At 39.2% G+C, this 22,283-nt stretch overlaps 3 protein-coding genes and 1 pseudogene across 3 annotated transcripts; 1 reads left to right on the top strand and 3 right to left on the bottom strand.

Moving 5' to 3' along the window:
* The first annotated feature begins 1,042 nt into the window (after positions 1–1,042).
* Positions 1,043–4,732, top strand: LOC133782623 (receptor-like protein kinase THESEUS 1). Its single transcript, XM_062221961.1, has one exon. The coding sequence runs from the start codon at positions 1,840–1,842 to the stop codon at positions 4,360–4,362; it is 2,523 nt and encodes an 840-aa protein (XP_062077945.1). The 5' UTR covers positions 1,043–1,839; the 3' UTR covers positions 4,363–4,732.
* Positions 4,733–5,655: 923 nt separating this feature from the next.
* Positions 5,656–7,425, bottom strand: LOC133785577 (uncharacterized). Its single transcript, XM_062224798.1, has 3 exons — positions 7,065–7,425; positions 6,820–6,935; positions 5,656–6,738 (listed from the first exon to the last, which is right to left on the bottom strand). Exons 1-3 carry the CDS (start codon positions 7,423–7,425, stop codon positions 5,656–5,658), a joined length of 1,560 nt encoding a protein of 519 aa, XP_062080782.1.
* Positions 7,426–7,859: 434 nt separating this feature from the next.
* Positions 7,860–8,798, bottom strand: LOC133785578 (uncharacterized). Its single transcript, XM_062224799.1, has one exon. It carries the CDS (start codon positions 8,796–8,798, stop codon positions 7,860–7,862), a length of 939 nt encoding a protein of 312 aa, XP_062080783.1.
* A 13,058-nt stretch (positions 8,799–21,856) lies between these two features.
* LOC133787798 (small nucleolar RNA Z247) lies at positions 21,857–21,950 on the bottom strand (annotated as a pseudogene).
* Positions 21,951–22,283: the final 333 nt, after the last annotated feature.

Here is a 22,283-nt window from a genome sequence, read left to right on the forward strand (position 1 = left end):
ATCACATGGTTTTATTTGTCATTTGGCGACATATATCAACAAATCAATCCATATTCTACATTATTATATGCTACTAGCCTAGCTACTCTCAAGTTACAAATTGAAGCTTTTGTTGACTTATTGCAAATTTGTGCTATACACCTTGGGTGAAGTAAACATATAATTAACAATAAAAATGATATATATGCACGTATTATCTAATCATCGATTGAATGGACAAGACCTTGAAAATAAATACTTGGAACTCGTAGTTTAATTACAAAAATATTTAAACATCCCATGAGATATGGTAGCATAGAGTGGGTCAAGGAGATATATATGTGTCTGGCAAATGTTACCATTTCTACATATCAAATGGTTAAGGTTTTGGCTGGCATCCATACATGTATATAGTATATTTATCCTCACATTTTAAATTATTATGTATAAAGAAAGATACATACGATATTATGTGCAACCACTATAATGCTACTTTGGTCCTATCACAATCTATTATACATTTATACTCGTTTGATAAAATAGGAAAAAAAAAGTGTAGAGGTAAAAGAGGAGGAGAAGGAAAAAGGAAAAAAAAAAGATTTGTTCTTTTCTTATCTTGTTTGATAAACACATGTAGGGGAAGAAAAGGAAGATATGATCAAACTTTTTGGTCATTTTTCATGTTTAGTTCTATCAACCTTGGTTCGAAAATTTTCGTCAAATTTAAAAAAAAATAATAGATCTTATTTTAATTAAATGTTTAAAGATGCGAAAAGCATTTACTTTTTTTTATTTCGCATTGTCCATAATTTCATTGCCAAAAACCAAGAGTTTTATTATATGCTTGTAACGCCGTCAAGTGACCGTTAAAGAAGAACAAGCCCAGAGGAAAAAGGTCGCTAGAGCCGTCAAGTCAAGTGGCATCAGCGCCGCTAGCTTGCTCTGCCTCTCAAAGCCGCGTATTAGCGGGTCCCCACTGCTGTTTGGTCCCAGCACATCAACCAAACAGTTCTAAAATCATTTAATATTTTAATTGTTTTAAAACAAAATATAATGAAATAAATCAATTTTACAAGTTAAGTTTGTGAGTCTTGAGGTGGTAGAACTCTCTCTCATGGCGTTTTTCTGTTATTATTTTATTTGTATCCCTCGTTAAGATTCTGGGTATCCATCAAACCAATATCTTTAGGAAAACAGCTGTTTTTTTTTTTTGGTTGGGTTTATGGGATTGGTGCAGAGTTAGAGTATATGGAGGTTTGAAGTTTTATACCTTTTTCTTCTTAGTGGGTCCTCTCCATCTTTTCCGCCTCTGTAAATGACAGCCTAATCAACAGCCTGGAAAGGGTGGCCATAGCCGGACCAAAAGAGAAAAACATCAGCTTGGTGGGATTCATTTCATGTTGTCTCAACTGGGTTTTACTTGCTTTTTGATTCAAGGATAACCCAATTGTCTTTCTATCTCTTTCTCTCTCCACTTTGTTTTTGGATGAGGTAAGAATTCTGAGATAACTAAAGTTCTTGTCTTCTTTATTTTGGATTACTCTAAACAAAGTGTCTGGTGCTGTTATGTTTGAGCAAAGTTTAAGCTCTTGTCTTGTTTTCCATTGCTAATGTTTATTTGGCATTGATTTAGATCTGGGGTTTCTGAAGTTGGGTATTCTTTGTATTAGTTATTGAAGAACTGGGTGGTTGGGTTGTGATTGTGAATTTGAGGGAATGTAACTTTTGTAATTTGAAATCTTGGTAGAGTGGTTGGGTATTAGTTCTGGAAGTTATTTGGGCTGTTGGGTTGGGAGCTTAGGTATTCTTTTGGAAGTTCATTAGATTATTGAGGATCTGGGGTTTTAATTATTAGTGAAAATGAAGCTAGTTCAATGGCTACCTATGGTTCTAGTTGTTGTTTTATTTATGGGTTGTAGATCATCTGCCTTGTTCAATCCTCTTGATAACTACTTAATTACTTGTGGTTCATCTGGAAATGTCACCTTTCAAGGTCGAACTTTTGTTCCTGATTCAGACCATTCTTCTATTGTTCTAAAAACTGGAACTTCTATAGTTGCTACCTCAAATTCTGGTGTCCCTTCTCCAATTTACCAATCTGCTCGAATATTCACGGGCATTGGTTCCTTCAAATTCGACATTAAACAGGAAGGCCGGCATTGGATCCGCCTTTATTTCTTTCCTCTTCAAAAATCAGGCCAAAACTTGGCCTCTGCCTCAATGAGTGTAGTTACTGATGACTTTGTGCTCTTGAACGACTTCAGTTTCAAGAACTACAATGGTTCTTACATGTTCAAGGAGTATGCCATCAATGTGACATCGGATGTTTTGACTCTCTCCTTCATTCCATCAAATGACTCAGTTGCGTTTGTTAACGCAATTGAGGTTGTCTCTATTCCGGATTCGGTTCTACCTGACCAGGCATTGGCTGTCAATCCATCTTCTCCTTTCAGTGGTCTATCTGGATTAGCATTTGAGACTGTTTACCGATTAAACATGGGAGGTCCTTTGATTACTTCTCAGAATGATACGCTTGGAAGAACATGGGAGGACGATGAGAAATATCTTCATGTGAATAGTTCTGCAGTGAAAGTTTCAGTAAATCCTATCAACATCAAATACCCTGCTGCTGTCACACCGGAAACGGCGCCAAATTGGGTTTATGCTACTGCTCAATCCATGGGAGAGTCAAATGTTACCAATGAAAACTTTAACATAACTTGGGTCTTCACTGTCAATCCAAGTTATATGTATTTTGTTCGGGTACATTTCTGTGATATTGTGAGCAAGGCTTTGAACACTCTAGTTTTCAATCTTTACATAAATGATGATGCTGCACTTACAAGTTTCGATATGTCATCCATTACTGGTGATTTGGATGTGCCAATTTACAAAGACTATGTTTCCAATTCATCTGAAGGTTCAGATAGCTTGACAGTTAGTGTTGGTCCAGATTCAGCTGCTGATGTTACTGATGCCATTATGAATGGATTGGAGATTATAAAGATTAGCAATGAAGCTGGAAGCTTGGATGGCCTTGCATCTGTTGACAAAATCCTTCCTAGTTCACCTTCAAAGAACAGGAAGACTGGAATCATAATTGGTTCTGCTGTAGGAGCTGTGGCTGCTGTGGCATTAATTGGTGTTTGTTATTGCTGCTTGGCTTCCCGCAAGTCAAAGACTACTCCTAATCAAGGGCATCCATGGCTTCCTCTGCCCTTGTATGGTAACTCTCAGACCATGACAAAAATGTCCACGACTTCGCAGAAAAGTGCAACAGCTAGCTGCATCTCGTTGGCTTCATCCAATCTTGGTCGTTTGTTTATGTTTCAAGAGATCCTAGATGCAACCAACAAGTTTGATGAGACCCTACTTCTCGGGGTCGGTGGTTTTGGTAGGGTTTACAAGGGAACACTTGAAGATGGGACGAAAGTAGCAGTTAAAAGAGGAAATCCCAGATCTGAACAGGGTCTTGCTGAATTCAGAACTGAGATTGAAATGCTATCCAAGCTCCGCCATCGTCATCTTGTGTCTCTTATTGGGTATTGTGATGAAAGGTCAGAAATGATTCTTGTCTATGAATATATGGCCAACGGACCTCTGAGGAGCCATTTGTATGGAACAGATCTACCGCACCTATCATGGAAGCAACGGCTAGAAATTTGTATCGGTGCTGCAAGGGGGCTCCACTATCTTCACACTGGGGCTACTCAAAGCATCATTCACCGAGATGTGAAGACAACAAACATCCTCTTGGATGAGAATTTTGTTGCCAAAGTTGCTGATTTTGGCCTGTCAAAAACAGGTCCTTCCCTTGATCAGACCCACGTAAGTACAGCTGTGAAAGGTAGCTTTGGTTACCTTGACCCTGAATACTTCAGGAGGCAGCAACTTACAGAGAAATCAGATGTGTATTCATTTGGGGTGGTACTAATGGAAGTTCTCTGCACAAGACCTGCTCTAAACCCCGTTCTTCCCAGGGAGCAAGTCAACATAGCAGAATGGGCAATGACATGGCAGAAGAAGGGAATGCTAGATCATATCATGGACCCAAATTTGGCTGGGAAGGTAAACATGGCTTCTCTTAAGAAGTTTGGCGAAACAGCCGAGAAGTGCCTAGCTGAGTACGGTGTTGACAGGCCATCTATGGGTGATGTGTTATGGAATCTTGAATATGCTCTTCAGCTTGAGGAGACCTCATCTGCACTCATGGAACCTGAAGATAACAGCACAAACCATATCCCAGGCATCCAGTTGACTCCCATTGAGCCATTTGATAACAGTGTGAGTATGATTGATCATAATTCGGTTACAGATGATGATGCAGAAGACGCTGCCACAAGTGCTGTATTTTCTCAGCTAGTAAATCCACGAGGAAGATAAGAACAAAGGACCCCTTTCGGATCAATGATCATGGCCAGCGGTGGATGTCCATGAAAGATGTGGTTGTCATCTTGGCCTCTCAAGAGTGTTTGGAAACATGCAGAGAAATGAAGGTTATTTCTTTTACATTATTCTGCTTTAGTGCCTCATTTTCTTCCATGATTATTTTGTAATATATAGTTATGGCTGGTGCCAATTAGTCCAACAGAAATTGCATTTGCCTTTTCTTTTTAAAAGAATTCTATTGTTGTCCTTGATACAATTTACTATAGTTCTTCAGTTTCTCAGAGGTACAGATTGATTGTATTGGCCTTCATTAAATCCATGTTCAGGAATGAGTATAGAAAATAAAGCAGCTTTTGTGATCAAATGTTGACTACTTTCCCAAGCTTGTATATAACCATTTCATGATCCTTTCGATATGTTGTTCTACCTCTTTAGTTGATATTGATAACAAATCGTCCGAACAAATAACTTGAAAAACATATCTTCTGTTTGAGATTATACAACATTGATTTATATATAGGTGCCAACCTAATCCTTGAAATACCAGTACAATAAAGATAAACAACAAACAACTCTGACCCAAACTCCAAAGTTAATGGCAAAACTTGGAGCACTACCAATGAATCTAATTCATCTTTTAAAATACATTTCAAAAATACACTTTTTTCTATTTTACCTTTATCTTTTACATTAAACCATACATTAACTTTTCTATTTTTTTATCTATATCATTTAAATACTATTGTTGACTACGATTTTTGCCAACTACGAGTAAACGCAAAAATGACAATAAACCTTGAATAGAAAGTAAATAACATACGTAATTTTTTTAGTGGTTCAGTCCCAATTTGTTGGTAATAGCCTAATCCACTTGAAATTGTGATATATGTATCCTACACATCAGATGAACTTGAGCCAACTGAGTTTCTTAAGTGTAAGTAGAAAAATACAGAGTTTCTCTCTCTAGAGAATACAAGCTTTCTCTCTCTAAGCTCTCTTAGACAATGCCCCAAGAATGCCCCAAGTAACAATCCTAAAGTCTCAAAATGATTAGTCCCCTCAAATGATGCCATGAGCAATTTATTTATAGGCTCATGGATCGTACATGAGAAATATCCCATTTTGACGGGGTCCTTGGTTGTTTCAACCGACTTTAATTAATAAATAATAAACAATTTTTTTTTTGGTGAATAAGATCATTGTATTGCTCAAAACCAATTCATGTACAAATTCCATAAATGATTCCAACTCTATAACTCCCCAATATACCTATCTTCTATACATCAGCTACATATTTTTACAAATAGCATGAAACCAATCTATATCTAAATGATTTGTCTTGTTTGGTATTATAGTGTATATTCGCATACTAATATCTCTTTGTATTGCTTGGACCGTATGAGCTGTAGACCAAACCTTTTGTGACCATAGTATGTCATTCCTCACTCTCCAAATGTGATAAATCAAGGAAGCAACAACAGCTGTCAAGATACTCTTTCGAAATCTGCTCCATCTCCTTGTTTTGAATATCCATTGCAGCAAGTTCTCATAATCCTCTGCTTTTACTATCCAACCCAGCCATTTCTTCACCTGTAATAGACATTGCTTGCTATATTTACACTGAAAAAAGAGATGTTGAATATCTTCATTATGTTCTCCACAGAATAGACAAGATGGATCTATAGTTGAGTTGTAATTGCGAATGAAGACCCTGGTATGCAATCTCTGAAGCATAACTAACCAAAGTATAAACCTGTGCTTTGGTATAGAAAATCTCTCCCAAACAAACTTTGCCCAATGCACTTTGAGAGGTGAAGCAAACAACAAGTCATGACCTGTTTTAATACTGAATTTCATAACTGAAAAGGATGTCAAATCTATTTTTGCTTTAAAAATATCCTTAACAGCCACCATTTTCCTCCAATACCAGCTGCAAGCCGAGGGAGCTTTATATTCCCACCAATCCAATTGCTTCAAATATTTATTGTGAATCCATTTAACCCACAAATTATCTTTTTTGGAAGCAATTGCCCATATATATTTCCCCATAGCTGCAATATTCCAGTCCACAACCCTCTTAAAACCCAATCCTCCACCTGTCTTAGAATTACAAATGTTATGCCAAGCAACAAGACCAGGCCCTGCATGATCACTCATTCCTCTCCAAAGAAAGGCTCTACAAATGGCATCAATTTCCTTCAGTATCCTCTTCGGCAATATCATGATTTGGGCCCAATAGAAGTGTATAGAAAGAAGAACTGCATTAATTAATGTAACTCTGCCCATATAAGATAAATTTCGAGAGCTCCATTGCCTGATTCTATGCACCATTTTCTCTAAAATAATGCCACATTCCACTGAAGAAATTTTCTTAGAACAGATTGGAATACCAAGATATCAGAAAGGTAAATAGCTTTTAGCAAATCCTGAAGCTTCTAGCACTCTATTTACCTCAGCCTCCACCATACCACTGCAGAATAGAGCAGATTTGTTCTGGTTTGGTACCAAACCTGATGTCCCCGAAAACAGTTTGAGTCCTCTAAGCATCCATAGAATAGAGATAAAATCTCCATGACAAAATAATAATAAGTCATTCGTAAAGCATAAGTGATTTAATCTCAGGGAGTTGCATTTAGCATGATACTTATAAGATATAGATCCCACTTTAATCATGATTCTAGACAGATACTCCATACCTAACACAAAAAATAATGGAGACATTGGGTCCCCTTGCCTTAATCCCCTTTTAGTTGCAAAGAAACCATGCAGAGAGCCATTGAGCAATAAGGAGAATTTAGGTGATCTAACACATATCATGATTAACTGAATAATCTTCTTCAGGAACTTAAAAGCAGTTTGCATTTCCTCTTTAAAATCCCATTTTATTGTGTCATATGCCTTCTGCAAATCAACTTTAATCATACAACTCGGCTTACAATGCTTCCTTCCATAATGCTGAACTAAGTCTTGACAAATCATGATATTGTGAGCTATGTAACAAAACCCCCTTGGTTCTTTGCAATCAAATCCGGAAGAACCCTTCTCAACCGTGCACATATCATTTTGGATGCAATTTTATATAGCACATTACAACAGGAGATGGGATGGAAATCACTTACTTTGGTCGGACATTTGGTTTTTGGAATGAGGGTGATGGTTGTAGCATTAATCTCTCTAAGAAGTTTCCCCGTGGTTAGGAAGTCTAAGACAGCCGAACACACCTCATCACCTACTAAATCCCAATTATCCTGATAAAAAAAACTACTATAGCCATCAGGACCAGGGGCCTTCAGACCTGGAATGGAGAAGAGGGCATCTTTAACTTCCTGAGCTGTAAAAGCTTCTAACAGCAGCCTAGAATGCACCTCAGAAATGACTGGACCTAAGTCAACAATAGCTTGTGACACCTTCCTCCTACTATGCAATTGAGTCCCCAATAAATTTTGATAATATTCTAAAAAAGCTCTTTGTACACCATCCACTGTATCCACCTAGTTACCATCTTCAGTGTGTATAGAGAAAATGCGATTCTGAATCCTTCTAGCTTTCAATGAGGCATGAAAAATAGCAGTATTTTCATCACCATTCATCACCCAGCTGGCTTTTGCTTTTGGTGCTAAAAATAACAAATATGCTCTATTTAATCGAGTAAATTCTTCCCTAGCCAATATCTCCTGTCGAATTAAAGACTCATTGAGGGGATCTTGGTGCAAGCTTTCTTGAATTTCCAGCAGGCAATGCTTTGCTTGAGCTTCAGCCTTTTGAATGTCATGATATACTTCTCTATTTATTTCCCTGAAAATCTGTTTAAGTCTCTTTAACTTCAGGACTAATTTATACATCTCAGAACCCGAAGCTAATATATTCCAGTTAATGCTAACTTTAGTTGCATATGATGAAGCTTCCTTCCACATTCTGAAGTACCTGAACGGTTGCTTACCAGTAGTCACAACCAAATAAAATGAAACAAGAATGGGACGGTGATCAAATGTATCTTCAGGTAGAAAAACTGCTTCAGAGTTCGGGTATTGATCTGTCCATTTCAAGTTAACCATAGCCCTGTCGATTTTAGAATAGACTCGATCCTCAGACCTTTGCTTGTTTGTCCATGTATAAAAACACCCTGAATATTTCAAGTCTTCCATTTGACAAGTGATCATGCAATCTCGAAGGCTCAGAGAAGGTTTCATAATAGTCTTCTTGCCAACTCTTTCATTCTGATGCAAGATCTCATTGTAATCTGCCAATATCATCCAAGCCTCATCAATCTTCAAAGCTAACTCCTGAATATCCAGCCATAGTTGATCCCTCAATTTCACATCATTAAAGCCATATACAAAGGTGATAAAAAAACTTCCTGCCGTGTGAGTGGCTCGAGCAAAACAATGAATGAACTGACTAGTACAAACTCTAATATCAAGAGTATACATATTCGGATTCCAAGCTACTATTATTCGTCCCTTATCTAGCCAAGGATTGTTAGTAGTGAAACACCAACCAGAAAATAAACTTGAATATAAATTGCCCATATTTTTATTCTTAACCTTTGTTTCAAGAAGACTAACTAGCCCAACTTTCTTGGAAATGATTAAGTGCTTAATCTCTCGATGTTTAAGTTGGCTGTTAATCCCTCTTACACTCCAACATAAAATCTTATCCATGTCCTGCAGAGGGATCTCCCCCCTCTCCAGTATTCAACCTGCGTACTCTTTCTTCCTCTTGTTCCTCTGTCAGGATAGCATACTGGTTTGTCATAACCGTTGCTGGTGCAGAAACAACTGTCACCCTGACTCCTTTGTTTGCTCGCTGAAAACCTTCCTCATCTACTACTGGCTGCACCAAATTCGGCTCACATTTCAATTGTTTAGGAACCCATACTTGTTTTCCTTGATTCTTCCTTCTACATACTTGAGCCTCATGCCCAATCCCAGAACAACTTTTACAGATAATTGGAATCCATTCATACTCAACTTGCAAATCAATTTCTTGGTCAAACTCATTCAAGAAGCTGATTGTTGTTGGAAATTGCTGATCCATACTGATCTCAACAAGAATGCGAGGATAATAGAGTCTATCTCTGTATTTGGTGATGTTATCTACTTGAATTGGCCGCCCTATTTGCCCCACAATCTTGAAAAGAGATTTTTCACCTCAATACTTAATGTCCAATCCTCCCAGTTGAATCCACGTAGGAACTACAGTAATATCCTCCTTTGTAAAATCATCCACCGAGTTCCATGGCTTCATAATCAGTGGCTTCTTGCCAAGAAACAAATACCCACCATTAAGAACTCGATCACGAAAGTCCAAATTATGGAATCGAATGATGAAAACTCCTCGTGAGAGTACGCCTACTTTGTCCACATTTTCCTTCCAAAGCCTTCTTACAAATCCATCCAAGATACTAACCGGAGGATTAGCTCCCACAACATAGCAAACAATAGAAGGCTGCCAAAAGTTAATCTCCTCAGGTTCAATCTTGACACCAAGTTTCCTCCCCTGGCTCAGATTAGGATTTACTCCTTTTGACGATTCTCCACTAGATCGTACAACAGGTTGTTCAATTACAGGAGATCTCAAAATCGGAGTAGAAGCATGCTTACCTAACAACACATCCTGCATAGCTTGCTCAGATGCAGTCAACCAACTCCCAAGATCTGTGCGAATTACAGTATGTTGTGGAGTGGAATCAGGCATTACGCGTGACAGATCCGATTGCAACTTCGTAGTCTCCATATCTGCATCTTCAATAATTTCCAATTCCTGTATCCCTAGAATTGCATCCATGGACCGTGTTTTAATGGTTCTATCCGAAGAAGAAGGTCCTCGCTTCTTGCCATTACTCTTTCCCTTAGCTTTTGCTCCATTCCTAGCCCCCTTAGCCATAGCTCCGGCGAGAGTCACCGAGAGAGAAGAAAGGGAAGAAAAAAAGAGCGTTTAACTTCTACAGTTATATAATAAACAAATTTAAATTACAACAATATAGCTATTACTTCGGGATATCTGAGAGACTCTCGCAGTAGTTACGGATGACTCTAACTGAAGTCGTTACCGAAACTTTGTTGAAGAGTCACTAGGTTGAGTTTTTGATCTATCCGGTTGGCCAACTCCATTCCCTGAAGTGAAACTGTTCGGCTATATCACCCTTCTAGTTAGGCAAAACATCTTCATAAGCTTGACTGGACGGATAAACCTGATTCCTAAAGTTACTGGTCGGCCAAAACACATTATTGGTCGGCCAAAGCACATGACTGGTCACCCAAAACACTTTACTGGTCGGCCAAAACACATTACTGAAGTGACTGGTCGGCCAAAACACATTACTAGTTGGTCAAAAACCTTACTGGTCGGACAGAAACCTTACCTGATCGGTCAAATTACTTCCTGACCAGATAAATCAATTTCGTGACCAGTAATATCACAACTCCGAAGATTAATTTCAAACATTTGCCCTTTTTTAGTCAACACATTTATTGACTATTAATGTGTCATTTACTGACTATGCATTTCCACTTGTCCCATCCTATTGCCACATCATCAAACGAAATTTTGAGATAACATTTGCCCCCCAAGTTTATTATATGATTTTCGCATATGATAAACTTTTCCTTTAGCTGATAGTTATTCACGTCGTCCAAAAGCTTCCACCCGGTCAGTAACTTTCACTTTTGAGGTAAACCCACGATGAACTTTTCTGTCCATAAAAACGATAGTTATCAGTTTCCCATTTCCATTGCTCTTTCGGGTTCATGGGTATAGGATAATCATTGATGTTATCTTGAAGCTTGTTAAACCCTTGAATTTCCCTTCTTGATCTTATTTGCACAGTCCAAGATTAAGAAAATATGCTTATACCTCACGCGATGGTCTATACCCTTTAGCCCATCAAACTTGTTTCTTTTACCATTCCTAACCGATCAGATTTCTTTTGGCCCTCGGAACTCTTATGCCTCAGAACCCAAATAGCTCCTCTGTAATGCTACTCCTCAGACATGCCAGCCTCTCAGACCACCTCTCGGACATCACTCCTTGGGCATGCTACTCCTCGGACACCACTCTGCATATATGCCCAACCTCTTGAACATTCAGCCTCGGATGTACCAAGCTCCTCGGGAATGCCCCATCCACTTGGCATGCCTGGCACCTCGGCATGCGGCTCCTTGGATTCTGGACACAGAGCTCCTCGGATGGCCAACCGTTAGGATAGCCTCCTCCAGCCGCTCGGACATGGAGCTCATCAGATGGCCAGCCTCGGACACGCATCCTCTTGGATGCACACCCCCTCGACGTGCCTGGCTCCTTCAGATGCACATCCGCTCTCGGCGTGCCCCTCGGCCACACGGATTGCAGCTCGGACATATGCATCTGCTCGGACACGCACCTGCTGCTCGGACGCACGCACCTAGCTGCTCGGATGCACGCACCTAAGCTCCTCGGACACGCTCAGTACCTCGGACACACCAGCTCCTTGGACATGCCTTAGCACCTCAGGCACGCCCCAAGCTCCTCGGACATGCTTCTAGCTGCTCGGATACACGACCCTCCTAGCTCCTTGGGCTTGTACAAAACTTTATGGCTCATGCATTTAGGCACCAAAATTTTTATGATTATTATTGTTGCTCTCATACATTTTTAGCTGGGCAGTAAATTATTTTTACTGCTCTGAGAATATTTTACTGGGTAGTAAATATTTTTACTGCTCAGAGAAAATATTTTACTGGGTAGTAAATATTTTTTCTTTGCATTCATTTGTTCGTGTTTGTTTGGTTCACTCCAGGGACTCATCACTGTTAGTCATGCTCAACACCGAGCAGTAGACTATAAGGAGCTCGTCAAGGTCTTGAATGATCAATTGGTGGAAGCCCAGGCAAAGATTGACATGCTTGCCTCTCCTGCTCTATCACTCCAACCAGAGAAGGTCCTGGATGTTAACGATAGTGTTAACCAGTCAGGGACTAGTTTACCCAACCAGTAGACACTCTTAGCCGACCTGAGAGCTTCCTATCCATTAACAGAGTTTCCTACTCAACCAGTGAAACATGCTCAGCCGACCAGGGAAGTTGTATCTGTTCTCTCGACCAGGAAAACTTTGCACCTGACCAGCTAAACTTTGTATCTGGCTAGTATTTTACTCTTTTTTCTTATGCTTTTGTGAAGACAACTGCTGCTTAGCAGCTTTGATATTTTTCTCGTATGGTCGAGCTGCTGACATTTATACTTTAATTTTATTTGCTAACTTGAAACATTCTAAGTCTTTTTAGACTTAAAACATTATAAGTTTTTTGTGAATAGTAAAGTCACTCTGATGTATGCCTTATATTTTCGCATGAGTACTTAGTTTTCTAACTTTATAAATTCTAGACATTTCATAAGTCCCTACTAAGTATACTTTCTCACACTCTTATTGCTCTAACATTTTAAGAGCATAATGTTTATTGTTACACGAATATCTGCTTCTAACTTGAAATTTTGAAAAATTCCAAGTTACTTAAGCTTTGTCAAACAAGTTAGCTTAATGGCCTTTTTCGACTTCAAAAATTTACAAGTCAGCCTAAAAACAAATATCTTAACTCGTGCTCTTATTGCCTGTGTTAAATTATATACCAGCATACCCCATGTGCCCCCCAAGTGATCGAGGGTTGAAAGATCCTTGGTCACTTGTGTTGACGCGGTTCTTCGGCAACAGATAATTAATAGAATAAAGAATGGGATTAGTGCTAGATAATAAACCGTAATAGATGAATGATCTTAAAGTAAAATGGCAACACGAATACTTTTTTAGGTGGTTCAAAGGTTAAAATCCTTCTAGTCCATCAGCCAATATTATTGCTATCTTTATGATATTCTTTACAAGGTATTTCTTTACAAAATATAATCCAACCCCCTGCAACTCCCAGGGTCTCCATATTTATAGGGAAAGGGCACCTGGGGGTTGGCAAGGGAGGTCATCCCGTGACCTTCTTACCCATCATGTCACTTTTGTGACATTCATGATTAATTCCTTAAACATGACAATGAAGTGTGGTCTAATCAATAGGTAAGGGGGATAGTGGGCCGCACGGCTCAATCCAGTCGTGGGTGCCTGAACATGCACGTTTATACTGTGTGTCTGAGAATTCAGGGATGGATCAGACACGTGATGTCTGATATATGCACGTTTACATTGCGTGGTTGACTTTATAAGGAGTCAGAGGTACCAACTCAAGCTCGTACCCCGAGCTTGATGTACTCTTAGCCCGTGGTGTCCATACATCTGACCCGACTCCTTAGTAATCTCATTAAGCCTTTGGCTACCTCGAGCTAGGGAGGTAGGACCTGGTAACAGCAGCTCCGGGTACGTGACATCCACGTGGTCGATATAATTATGCTATTTCTCAGCTCGCTAATAGCCCGTGGATATTTAGGGCGTACAACTTGCTACTTGATCGAATCTGTTTGAGCAGTTAATTACTCGTGAAACACATAAAATATATGGAAAATATTCGAGCAGTTGAACACTGCTTGAACGTACCGACCAGTTGAACACTGTTCGGATAATTAACACATGCACATTTGTAGCAAGAATCGACCACACTGTGCGTAGTCTCTTTTATTACTCGTAAATTAAAAAGGACAAAACATGTCTAATAACGAGTCTTAAACAACAAAAATTGTTCAAAAATAAATAAATGATTGGTTAGCAAATAACCAGCTCATAAACCAAACTCAAATAACAAGTTAAACAACTTGAAATTAAGCTACCATTCTGAAAGCGGTATTTTAGTGATAATATATCCTCAGATGCTCGCCATTCTAGTGGTTTCTGATCGCGCTCCGCTCACCCAATCTGATCCTAGCACTCCAGCTCATGTCGAAGTGTTCGGGCATACATCTCCCATTGTGCGTAGACCTCCACATATAGTGTCTAATGTAAAGTCCACAGGCCCGAGTTGCAAGGGTGGAGATCTCTGTCGTTTGAAGCCAGGATTGTTGCGGCCTCCTTCTCCTTGGGGTGTCTCTGCCTGGTATTTTTTCAACTGGCCCGAACGGAGAAGAAATTCTATCTCGTCCTTGAGGTGATTGCATTCAATCGTGTCGTGACCATAATCTCCATGGAAACGACAAAACTTATTCATGTCTCTCTTACTCATCTCTTTCTTGATGGATGGAGGTTTCTTACAGGGAACTTCTTCATGACTAGTAAGATATATTTCCGCCTGGCTGGCCGAGAGAGTGGTGTAATTAGTGAACGGAGGCTCATACTTGGTTGGCTTTTCGTTTGAACTCGACTTAGCCTTCTTTTCTTCATGGCGGCCAGACCCATTATTCCCACGTTTCTTTCCACCATTTTGATCGTTTCCACCATTCTTAGGAGGGTCAGTTGACCCGCCTGGATTGTTTATGCCATTATCCTCTTTCTCGATTGCATCATCCAATTTCATATACTTGTCTACTCGGTCAAGAAATTGTTGAAGTGTTGAAATTGGATTTCTATGTATACTATCCCACAAAGTACTCTGATAAGTTATCCTAGAGGATATGGCAACCATCTTCCCCACGTCTCCTACAGCAGTTGCTCTATTGGCTTCTCTCATGAATCTCTGTATATAATTATTTAAAGACTCATTTTTTTCCTTATTTGATATCTTCCAAGTGGTTGGCATAAACTGGTGGAGTCCGGGCAGCGCTGAATTGTCTACAAAACTCCTTCCTGAATGTTTCCCAAGAGCTGATGGAATTCGACTTAAACTTCCAATACCACTCCTGGGCAGTATCTGACAATGTAGTCGGGAAAACTCTACACCGATAATCGTCACTTACCACGAGCAGTTCCATCTGGTCCTCAAATTTTCCAAAATGTCTGATGGGATCCGCCTTTTCTGTATATACCGGCAGCACCGGTGCTTTATATTTTGCCGGCAGCTGGGCTGCTCTAATCCGGGCACAAAATGGACTGCCACTCCTGTGGTCTACAACATCCATTCCGAAAAGGTCGTTTTGACAAACCTTGAACTGCAGCCGCTAGCGCATCAAGTTGGGCTTGGATGGCTGGGGCGACCGTCGGGGGCTCAAGGTCTTGACCGCCTGGTTGAGCATTTCTATCTGGCACACTGTCGTCAAGTATTTCTACTTGACTTGCAGGGCGGTTCAGATCTCGCCCTTCGACCGGGACGGTCCTTCTCTTGTCATTGATAACATCCCTTAGATCCTGCCGGGAAGCATGTTATCCTACCCGATCGAACATCGTACTTTTTAAGTTTTTGGAGGGCTTACTACGCGGGACTTGCTCTCTCTCACTACGCTGCTGGCCGGGATGTAGTGGCGGCTTCTCGGTATGTCCCGGGCAATCTTTTCCTCCTTGTTGGTCGTTGCCCTCTTTTTCTTTTTCTTTTGACCGGTCGGTCTGATGATTGTCACCCTAGTCTCAACCATGTCCATCTTTGTAGCTAGGAGTTTTTTTTATCTCGAGGAGCTTTGGTTTGATCATGCCTGGGTGGAGTCTTCTTACTGCCTGATTGGTGACTCCTTGATCTAGAAGTTTCTAATCGGTGGCTCCTGGAGGGGGTTTTAGAGTTATCCCTCTGCGTCGAGGCAGTTCTAGATCGGATCCCATCATCCTCCCGATCAGGGGGTTATTGCTGCATCTGTCCGGTCTCTGAGAATTGGCTCTGTTAGTGGTCCTCCGACTAGCATTATTATTTCTTGCTCCCTGAGTATATAACTATATATATATATAAAAAGAGAAGAAAAAAAAAAGGAGAAAAGCATATATATTGTATGTAATTTTATGTATTTGTGAATAATATAAGAAATAATATAAAAAATTAATATTATATGTTTATATAGATGAATAGTATAACTATGTAGATAAAAACATCCATTGGAAACTTAATTTAGTACATTTTAATATAATTTTACCTATTAAGTTATTTTAGATCATCTATTGAAAGGACTCTTACCAGTAATTAACAACAAAACCATCCAATCTTTACATTTTTTACACTTAATTTCACAATATTTTTGTATCGTCTGTTTTTCTCAATTATCCTCAGCATGATCCCCGTGACCATTTAACACTAATGACACATCTAATTCATTAATTATTTTAAAATAAAAAATTATTAAAGATTATTTCAATTAATTAAAAATAAAAAATCATATTTTAATTCAAAATAAGAATGAAAAAAGAAATTATAAAGTGAAAAAAATTCTTCATCTCCTACCCGACATTTCACCATCAAAACCATTTTCTTCATCATCATCAAATCCAGATTAACTCTGTACCCATCTTCAACATAAATCACAGCTAACAATCAACACCAACAACTAACAATCACAGAAATAAACAATAAACAACACAACAAATTTACAATCAAACAACCCCAGTAAACTCACAATCAAACCCATAAATTCACACCTCAAACCATTAAACACACACTAAAAAAAATCATTGATTAAAACTAATAAAACTGAGAAGAAAATCAAAACCGAAAGGAAATCGAGATCTAGCACCGCCTCTGCGATTGACCTTCGTCTCCATCTCAGATTTCAACTCTATCCCGAACCCAAAAATCAGAGTTTAAGCAGAGAAATGAAGAGAGGGAGAGGGAGAGGGAGAGAGTCAAACAAATGGTAGACACCAGAAGTCATGGAAGTCGGCGTGTCATTATTGATATCCATGCAAGCTTCCTCCCCAGCTCAGCTACAAGCGTCCGCATCTCCAACCCGTCGGCATTCCGAGATTTGTCTGCCTATCAAGACGACGACGATGTTCGCCTCCCTTAGTCAGTTGCACTACAATAAAGAAGAGCTTCCTTCTCAGCCCAAAGCCGCAAGCCTCCACCTGAGAAGAAGAAGCAGATCGAATAAGAAGTACAGTGTTTAGTTTAGGGTTTGATTTTCAAAATTGGGATTCCTTTTTAATTTAGTTCAGATTTCAATTTTTTTTTTTTTAATTAAATTTAAAATATTTTCCTTAATTTTAATTTATTTTGAAAAAATTAGAACGATGTTTTTATTTAGTTTAAATATTATTTATATATTTTTTAATTTAAAATAATTAATGAATTATGATGTGCTATTATCACGATCATGTGGCTTTACGATGACAAATAACTGAGAAAAACGAACCGGATTGTAAATTTGTTAAAAGAACCGTGGTTTGAAGGATTTTATCACTAAAAATAAAGATTGAGAGGTTAAAAATAAAGAAGTTTTGATGATTGCTCAAAACATATTGTTGACATTCGCTGGAGGCAAATGTAATGTCAAAAGTTGACTTTGCATAACTGTGTAACTCCATTCACAAGCTTTCACTTCTACACAGACTTGACTCTTGAAGCTTGAACACTCTAACGTAGCTGTATCACAACTCCACAAGTCACGTAAACTTGCGCCAACATGTTTGCACAAGAGTCATTCCAGCGTCTGATTTATTATTTGAACAATAAAATAATAATTCGAGTATAATTGGAATTATTATTCTATGGTTCAATGAAAATAAATAAAATTATCATATCATCTTTGTACTCTTTTTCTTTCTTCAAATCAAAGTGCCTTAGTCAATAACTAGAGATGTTTTGTCATTATAACAAAATCCTGAAAATATACACGAAATGGTCTCGTACTTCCTTTCTTAAATGATATAAAAAAGAAAAAGGACAATGCTCTATAATTTCAATCAAAATAAATAAAGATAGAAAGAAATAAAGCAGACAAAGTCTATATACTTAATATTCTGCTATATAAATGATTTCTTAAATTGATTATTGATACAATACATAAATGAGGTATATATATTACAGCACCATTGTATGATGACAACAGAAAAATATTTCAATCAATTCTGATTGGCGCACATATAAGATAAATTCCACAAATTGTGGGATGTGTCTAATTTTAGAATCATCTCCAACATACTCCCTCAAGTTTGACTGTGGAACCGGGACAACATCAAGCTTGTCTTTTAAATGTAGAAATTGGTTGATTGCCACTGCTTTGGTAAAGCTGTTTGTTCATGTGTTGGAATGTGTCGCACCTCAACAAGACCCTGTTTGATCATGTCACGGATGTAGTGCACATCAACTTCTATGTGCTTGGTTCGGCTATGGAAAACAGGATTAGAGGAAAGTTGCTTAGCTCCTGCATTATCACACCAGATCAAGGCAGGTACACTGTGATTAAGACAAAGTTCTTTGAAGAGTGAGTTCAGCCACGCCACCTCAGTGGCAGTCTGAGATAGAGCACGATATTCAGCTTCAGTTGATGATTTTGCAACAACCTTTTGTTTCTTGGAGCACCAATTAATCAAATTGCCTCCCAAATACACACAGTAACTAGTAGTCGAATTTCGATCATCAATAGAACTAGCCCAATCCGCATCGCTGAAGCATTCGATTGTCCAATGACTTGAAGGTTTGAAGATGAGGCCCTGTCCTATAGTACCACGAAGATATCTCAGGAGCCTTTCGCAAACAACCTAATGTTGTTGAGTAGGGCTATGCATAAATTGGCTTAACTTATTTACAGTGAACGCAATGTCAGGTCTGCTCAAGGTGAGGTATTGGAGGCCTCCCATAACACTCCGAAAGAATGAAGGTTGATCAAAAGGTTTGCTATCTCCAGTACTTAACTTTTCTCCTTGAGAGATAAGCGTTGGGTTGGATTTACACTTGAGCATATTAGTTTTTTGCAGCAAATCAGTCGTGTATTTTTCTTGAGAAAGATGAATACCATATGCTCCCTGAGTGATTTCGAAACCAAGAAAATAAGTCATAGACCCCAACGATTTTAGAGAGAAAAACTACTGGAGTTGAGTTATAATATGCTTAACTTGTTGATGATTGCTGCCAGTTAAGAGAATATCATCGACATAGATGAGGAGATAAAGTTCAGCACCTGCATTGCGATAGCAGAAGAGAGAGGAATATGAAACTGAGTTCTTGAAGTTCAGAGATAAAAGAACTGCCTTTAGTCGATCAAACCACGCCCGAGGAGCTTGTTGAAGCCCATATAAAACCTTGTTGAGTTTACAAACATGATGAGGAAAGGCAACATTGACATAACCAAGGGGTTGTGACATGTAGACTGTTTCAGTGAGAGTGCCATTGAGAAATGCATTATCAATATCCACTTGTTGGATATTACAATATTTGGAGGTAGCGAGAGCAAGAATAATGCGAATGGTAGAACTCTTCACAACTGGACTAAAAGTCTCAAAGAAATCCACCCCTGGTTGTTGTTGAAAACCTTTAGCAACAAGACGTGCTTTGTAGCGCTGAACGGTACCGTCTTGGTTCTTTTTAACACGAAATACCCAGCGATTTTCAACAATACTCTTAGCAGAAGTTCTAGGAACAAGGGTTCAAGTATTGTTTTTCATGAGAGCCGAGTATTCAATATCCATTACAGATTTCCAATGGGGAAGAGTGAGAGCTTGAGCAGCAGTTTCAGGTTCAGATTCTGTTATTAAGGCAAGCGGTGATGGGCAAAAGGCATGAAAAACTTGAGTTTTGTAGATACCGACTTTGGCTCGGGTAATCATAGGGTGGGGCGGTTTTGGGAGTGGCTATGGAAAGGATAAAACTGGTCGATTTTGTGGGTGAGGCACTTGCTGCAAAGGTGAGTGACACATGCAAAGGAGGAGTTGAGTAAGAAGATGAACTACCTTAACTGGTTGGTTTTGATGATTGAGCGGGAGTCAAAGGTGAATATGAAGCTGAGTCTTCTACAAGTGAAGGAGAGGAATATACCGTATCAACATCCATAGTTCCAGTTGCATGTTCAGAAGTCACAGTGGGTAAATAGGGTAACCATTGCGGGTACTGAGAAGGTGTGGTGGCAAAATTTGTACAAGCAGTAGTGTAAGTGAACCCTGTAGCAAAAGGAAAGTCAGACTCATCAAATGATACACTACTCCCGATATAGACACGACCAAATGAATGAAGGCACATATATCCTTTGTGACTTGGACTGTGACCTATAAAAACACATCTTGCTAAACGGAATTGAAGCTTGTTTGAATTATAGGGGCTAAGATATGGATAACAAGCACAACCAAAAGCCTTTAAAAATTTATAATTTGGTGTGAGATTAAATAATTTTTGAATGGGACTTTTGTAGTGTAAAACAGGAGTAACGAGATGATTAATAAGGAAGGTGGCTGTTTGAAAAGCCTCCCACCAAAATCGTTGAGGCATGCTAGAGTGAGCTAGAAGAGTTAAACCTGTTTCAACGATGTGCCTATGTTTTCGTTCAGCTTTGCCATTTTGTTAATGTGTATGTGGACAAGGGTGACAGAATCTAATTCCCAATGTTTGAAGGAAAGGCTCAAAGGACCGATATTCACCGCCCCAATCAGTTTGGACAGTTTTGATTTTGGTGTTGAGTTGGCGCTCAACTTGAGCCTGAAAGTTTTTGAACACTTGAAGAGCCTCATCTTTGGTTTTTAATGGGAAAATCAAAGTATACCTGCTAAAATCATCAATAAAGTGAATGTAATACCTATATCCATGTCTAGACAAGGTAGGGCAGGCCCCCATATATCAGAATGCACTAAGTCAAGTGCATGTTTGGACTCTTTAAGAGTTAAGGGATATGTTTTATGATGAGCTTTACCCAATTGAAAGCTAGAGCAAAAATGCAAAGTGGAAGACAAAGCTTTCTTTTCATTGATTAAAACATGCTTGAGTACATTAAAGGAAGGATGGCCTAACCTAAGGTGCCATAATTCAGACTCATTGATAGAAACACTAAAACAAGAAGAGTCCATTGCTAACCTTCCCTTGAAGAAGAACCTTCTTCGTATCCATGTCCTTCAAAACACACGACTTAGCATAAAAGGTGGCATAGGCATTATTATCTTTGGTGAGTTGAGAAACACTTAAGAGATTTTTAGTAATAGAAGGATCACAAAGAATGTTATTGATTTTGACAGATTTTGTAGCACCACTTGCTTTAATAACAGAATTGCCAATATGAGAAATTTGAAGAGCTTGACCATTACCGACTGTCAAGTGAGTCTTACCATTGTACTCAGTTTGAGCTTGGAGATTTCCAGCATGGTCAGTGATGTGGTTTATGGCACCACTGTCAAGATACCAATTTCCATCATCAGAAAGAGATTGTTGGCTAGAGTTAGCTATAAAAGCTTGCTGGTAGTTACCACTGGTTTTGCCATGAGCATTATGCTGAGAAGTGGTAGGTTGATTAGGATTGAAGGGAGCTAGAGCAAAGCTTTTGTCGAAGCGATAGTAACACTTGACTGCTGGGTGGCCTGATTTGTTGCAAAGTTGGCAAACAAGACGACCATGGTTGCTTCGACCACGGCCACGACCACGACCACGGAAGGGAGAAGACTTGCCAGAGTGAGAAGGAACAAAAGGTGTCCTATTCTGAGCTACAAAATTAGCTGATGGAACAGTGAGGTCAATGGTTACAACAGAGTTAATTTGATCAATCCTCATCTCCTGACTCTGGAGGAGAAACTGAACCTCAGAAAGGGTAACGTGATCAACCTTGGATGTAAGATTAATGACAACTGAGTCATACTCAGGTCCAAGGCCACCAAGGATATAGAGAATCAAGTCATCGTCATTAAAAACCTGTCCTGCAGCAGTGAGACCATCAGCTATAGTTTTCATTTTTAAAATATAGTCATGAATAGACAAAGCTCCCTTTTTCATGGATTGCGAGCGCGAGATTGGGTTGTGAAGAGATTTTCCAAGAGAACCCATAGTTCTTGAGAAAAATTGCAGCGAAGCACATGACCCAGCATAGCTTCAGAGATAGAGTTCAAAAGCCAACTTGAAATAGCCTGGTCGGTTCTAATCCAGAGAGTGAAATGGGGGTTTACCTGCCTTGGGACGAGAGGGTTTGGATTTGCAAGAAGATCAAGAAACTACGGCGGGTGGGGTCTGGTACCAAGGAGAAAGCCT

This window comes from Humulus lupulus, chromosome 6 (genome assembly GCF_963169125.1).
Source record: "Humulus lupulus chromosome 6, drHumLupu1.1, whole genome shotgun sequence".
NCBI lineage: Eukaryota > Viridiplantae > Streptophyta > Magnoliopsida > Rosales > Cannabaceae > Humulus > Humulus lupulus.

Bases quoted from the DNA above. Each gene is read 5' to 3' on its own strand.
- LOC133782623 (XM_062221961.1), top strand. From the start codon at position 1,840: ATGAAGCTAGTTCAATGGCTACCTATGGTTCTAGTTGTTGTTTTATTT.
- LOC133785577 (XM_062224798.1), bottom strand. From the start codon at position 7,425: ATGTGCACGGTTGAGAAGGGTTCTTCCGGATTTGATTGCAAAGAACCA. The intron at 6,936-7,064 runs GTATGGAGTATC...TTTGTCATGGAG, and splicing joins TCCATTATTTTTTGTGTTAG to ATTTTATCTCTATTCTATGG. The intron at 6,739-6,819 runs GTAAATAGAGTG...ATCTGTTCTAAG, and splicing joins GTGGTATGGTGGAGGCTGAG to AAAATTTCTTCAGTGGAATG.
- LOC133785578 (XM_062224799.1), bottom strand. From the start codon at position 8,798: ATGTATACTCTTGATATTAGAGTTTGTACTAGTCAGTTCATTCATTGT.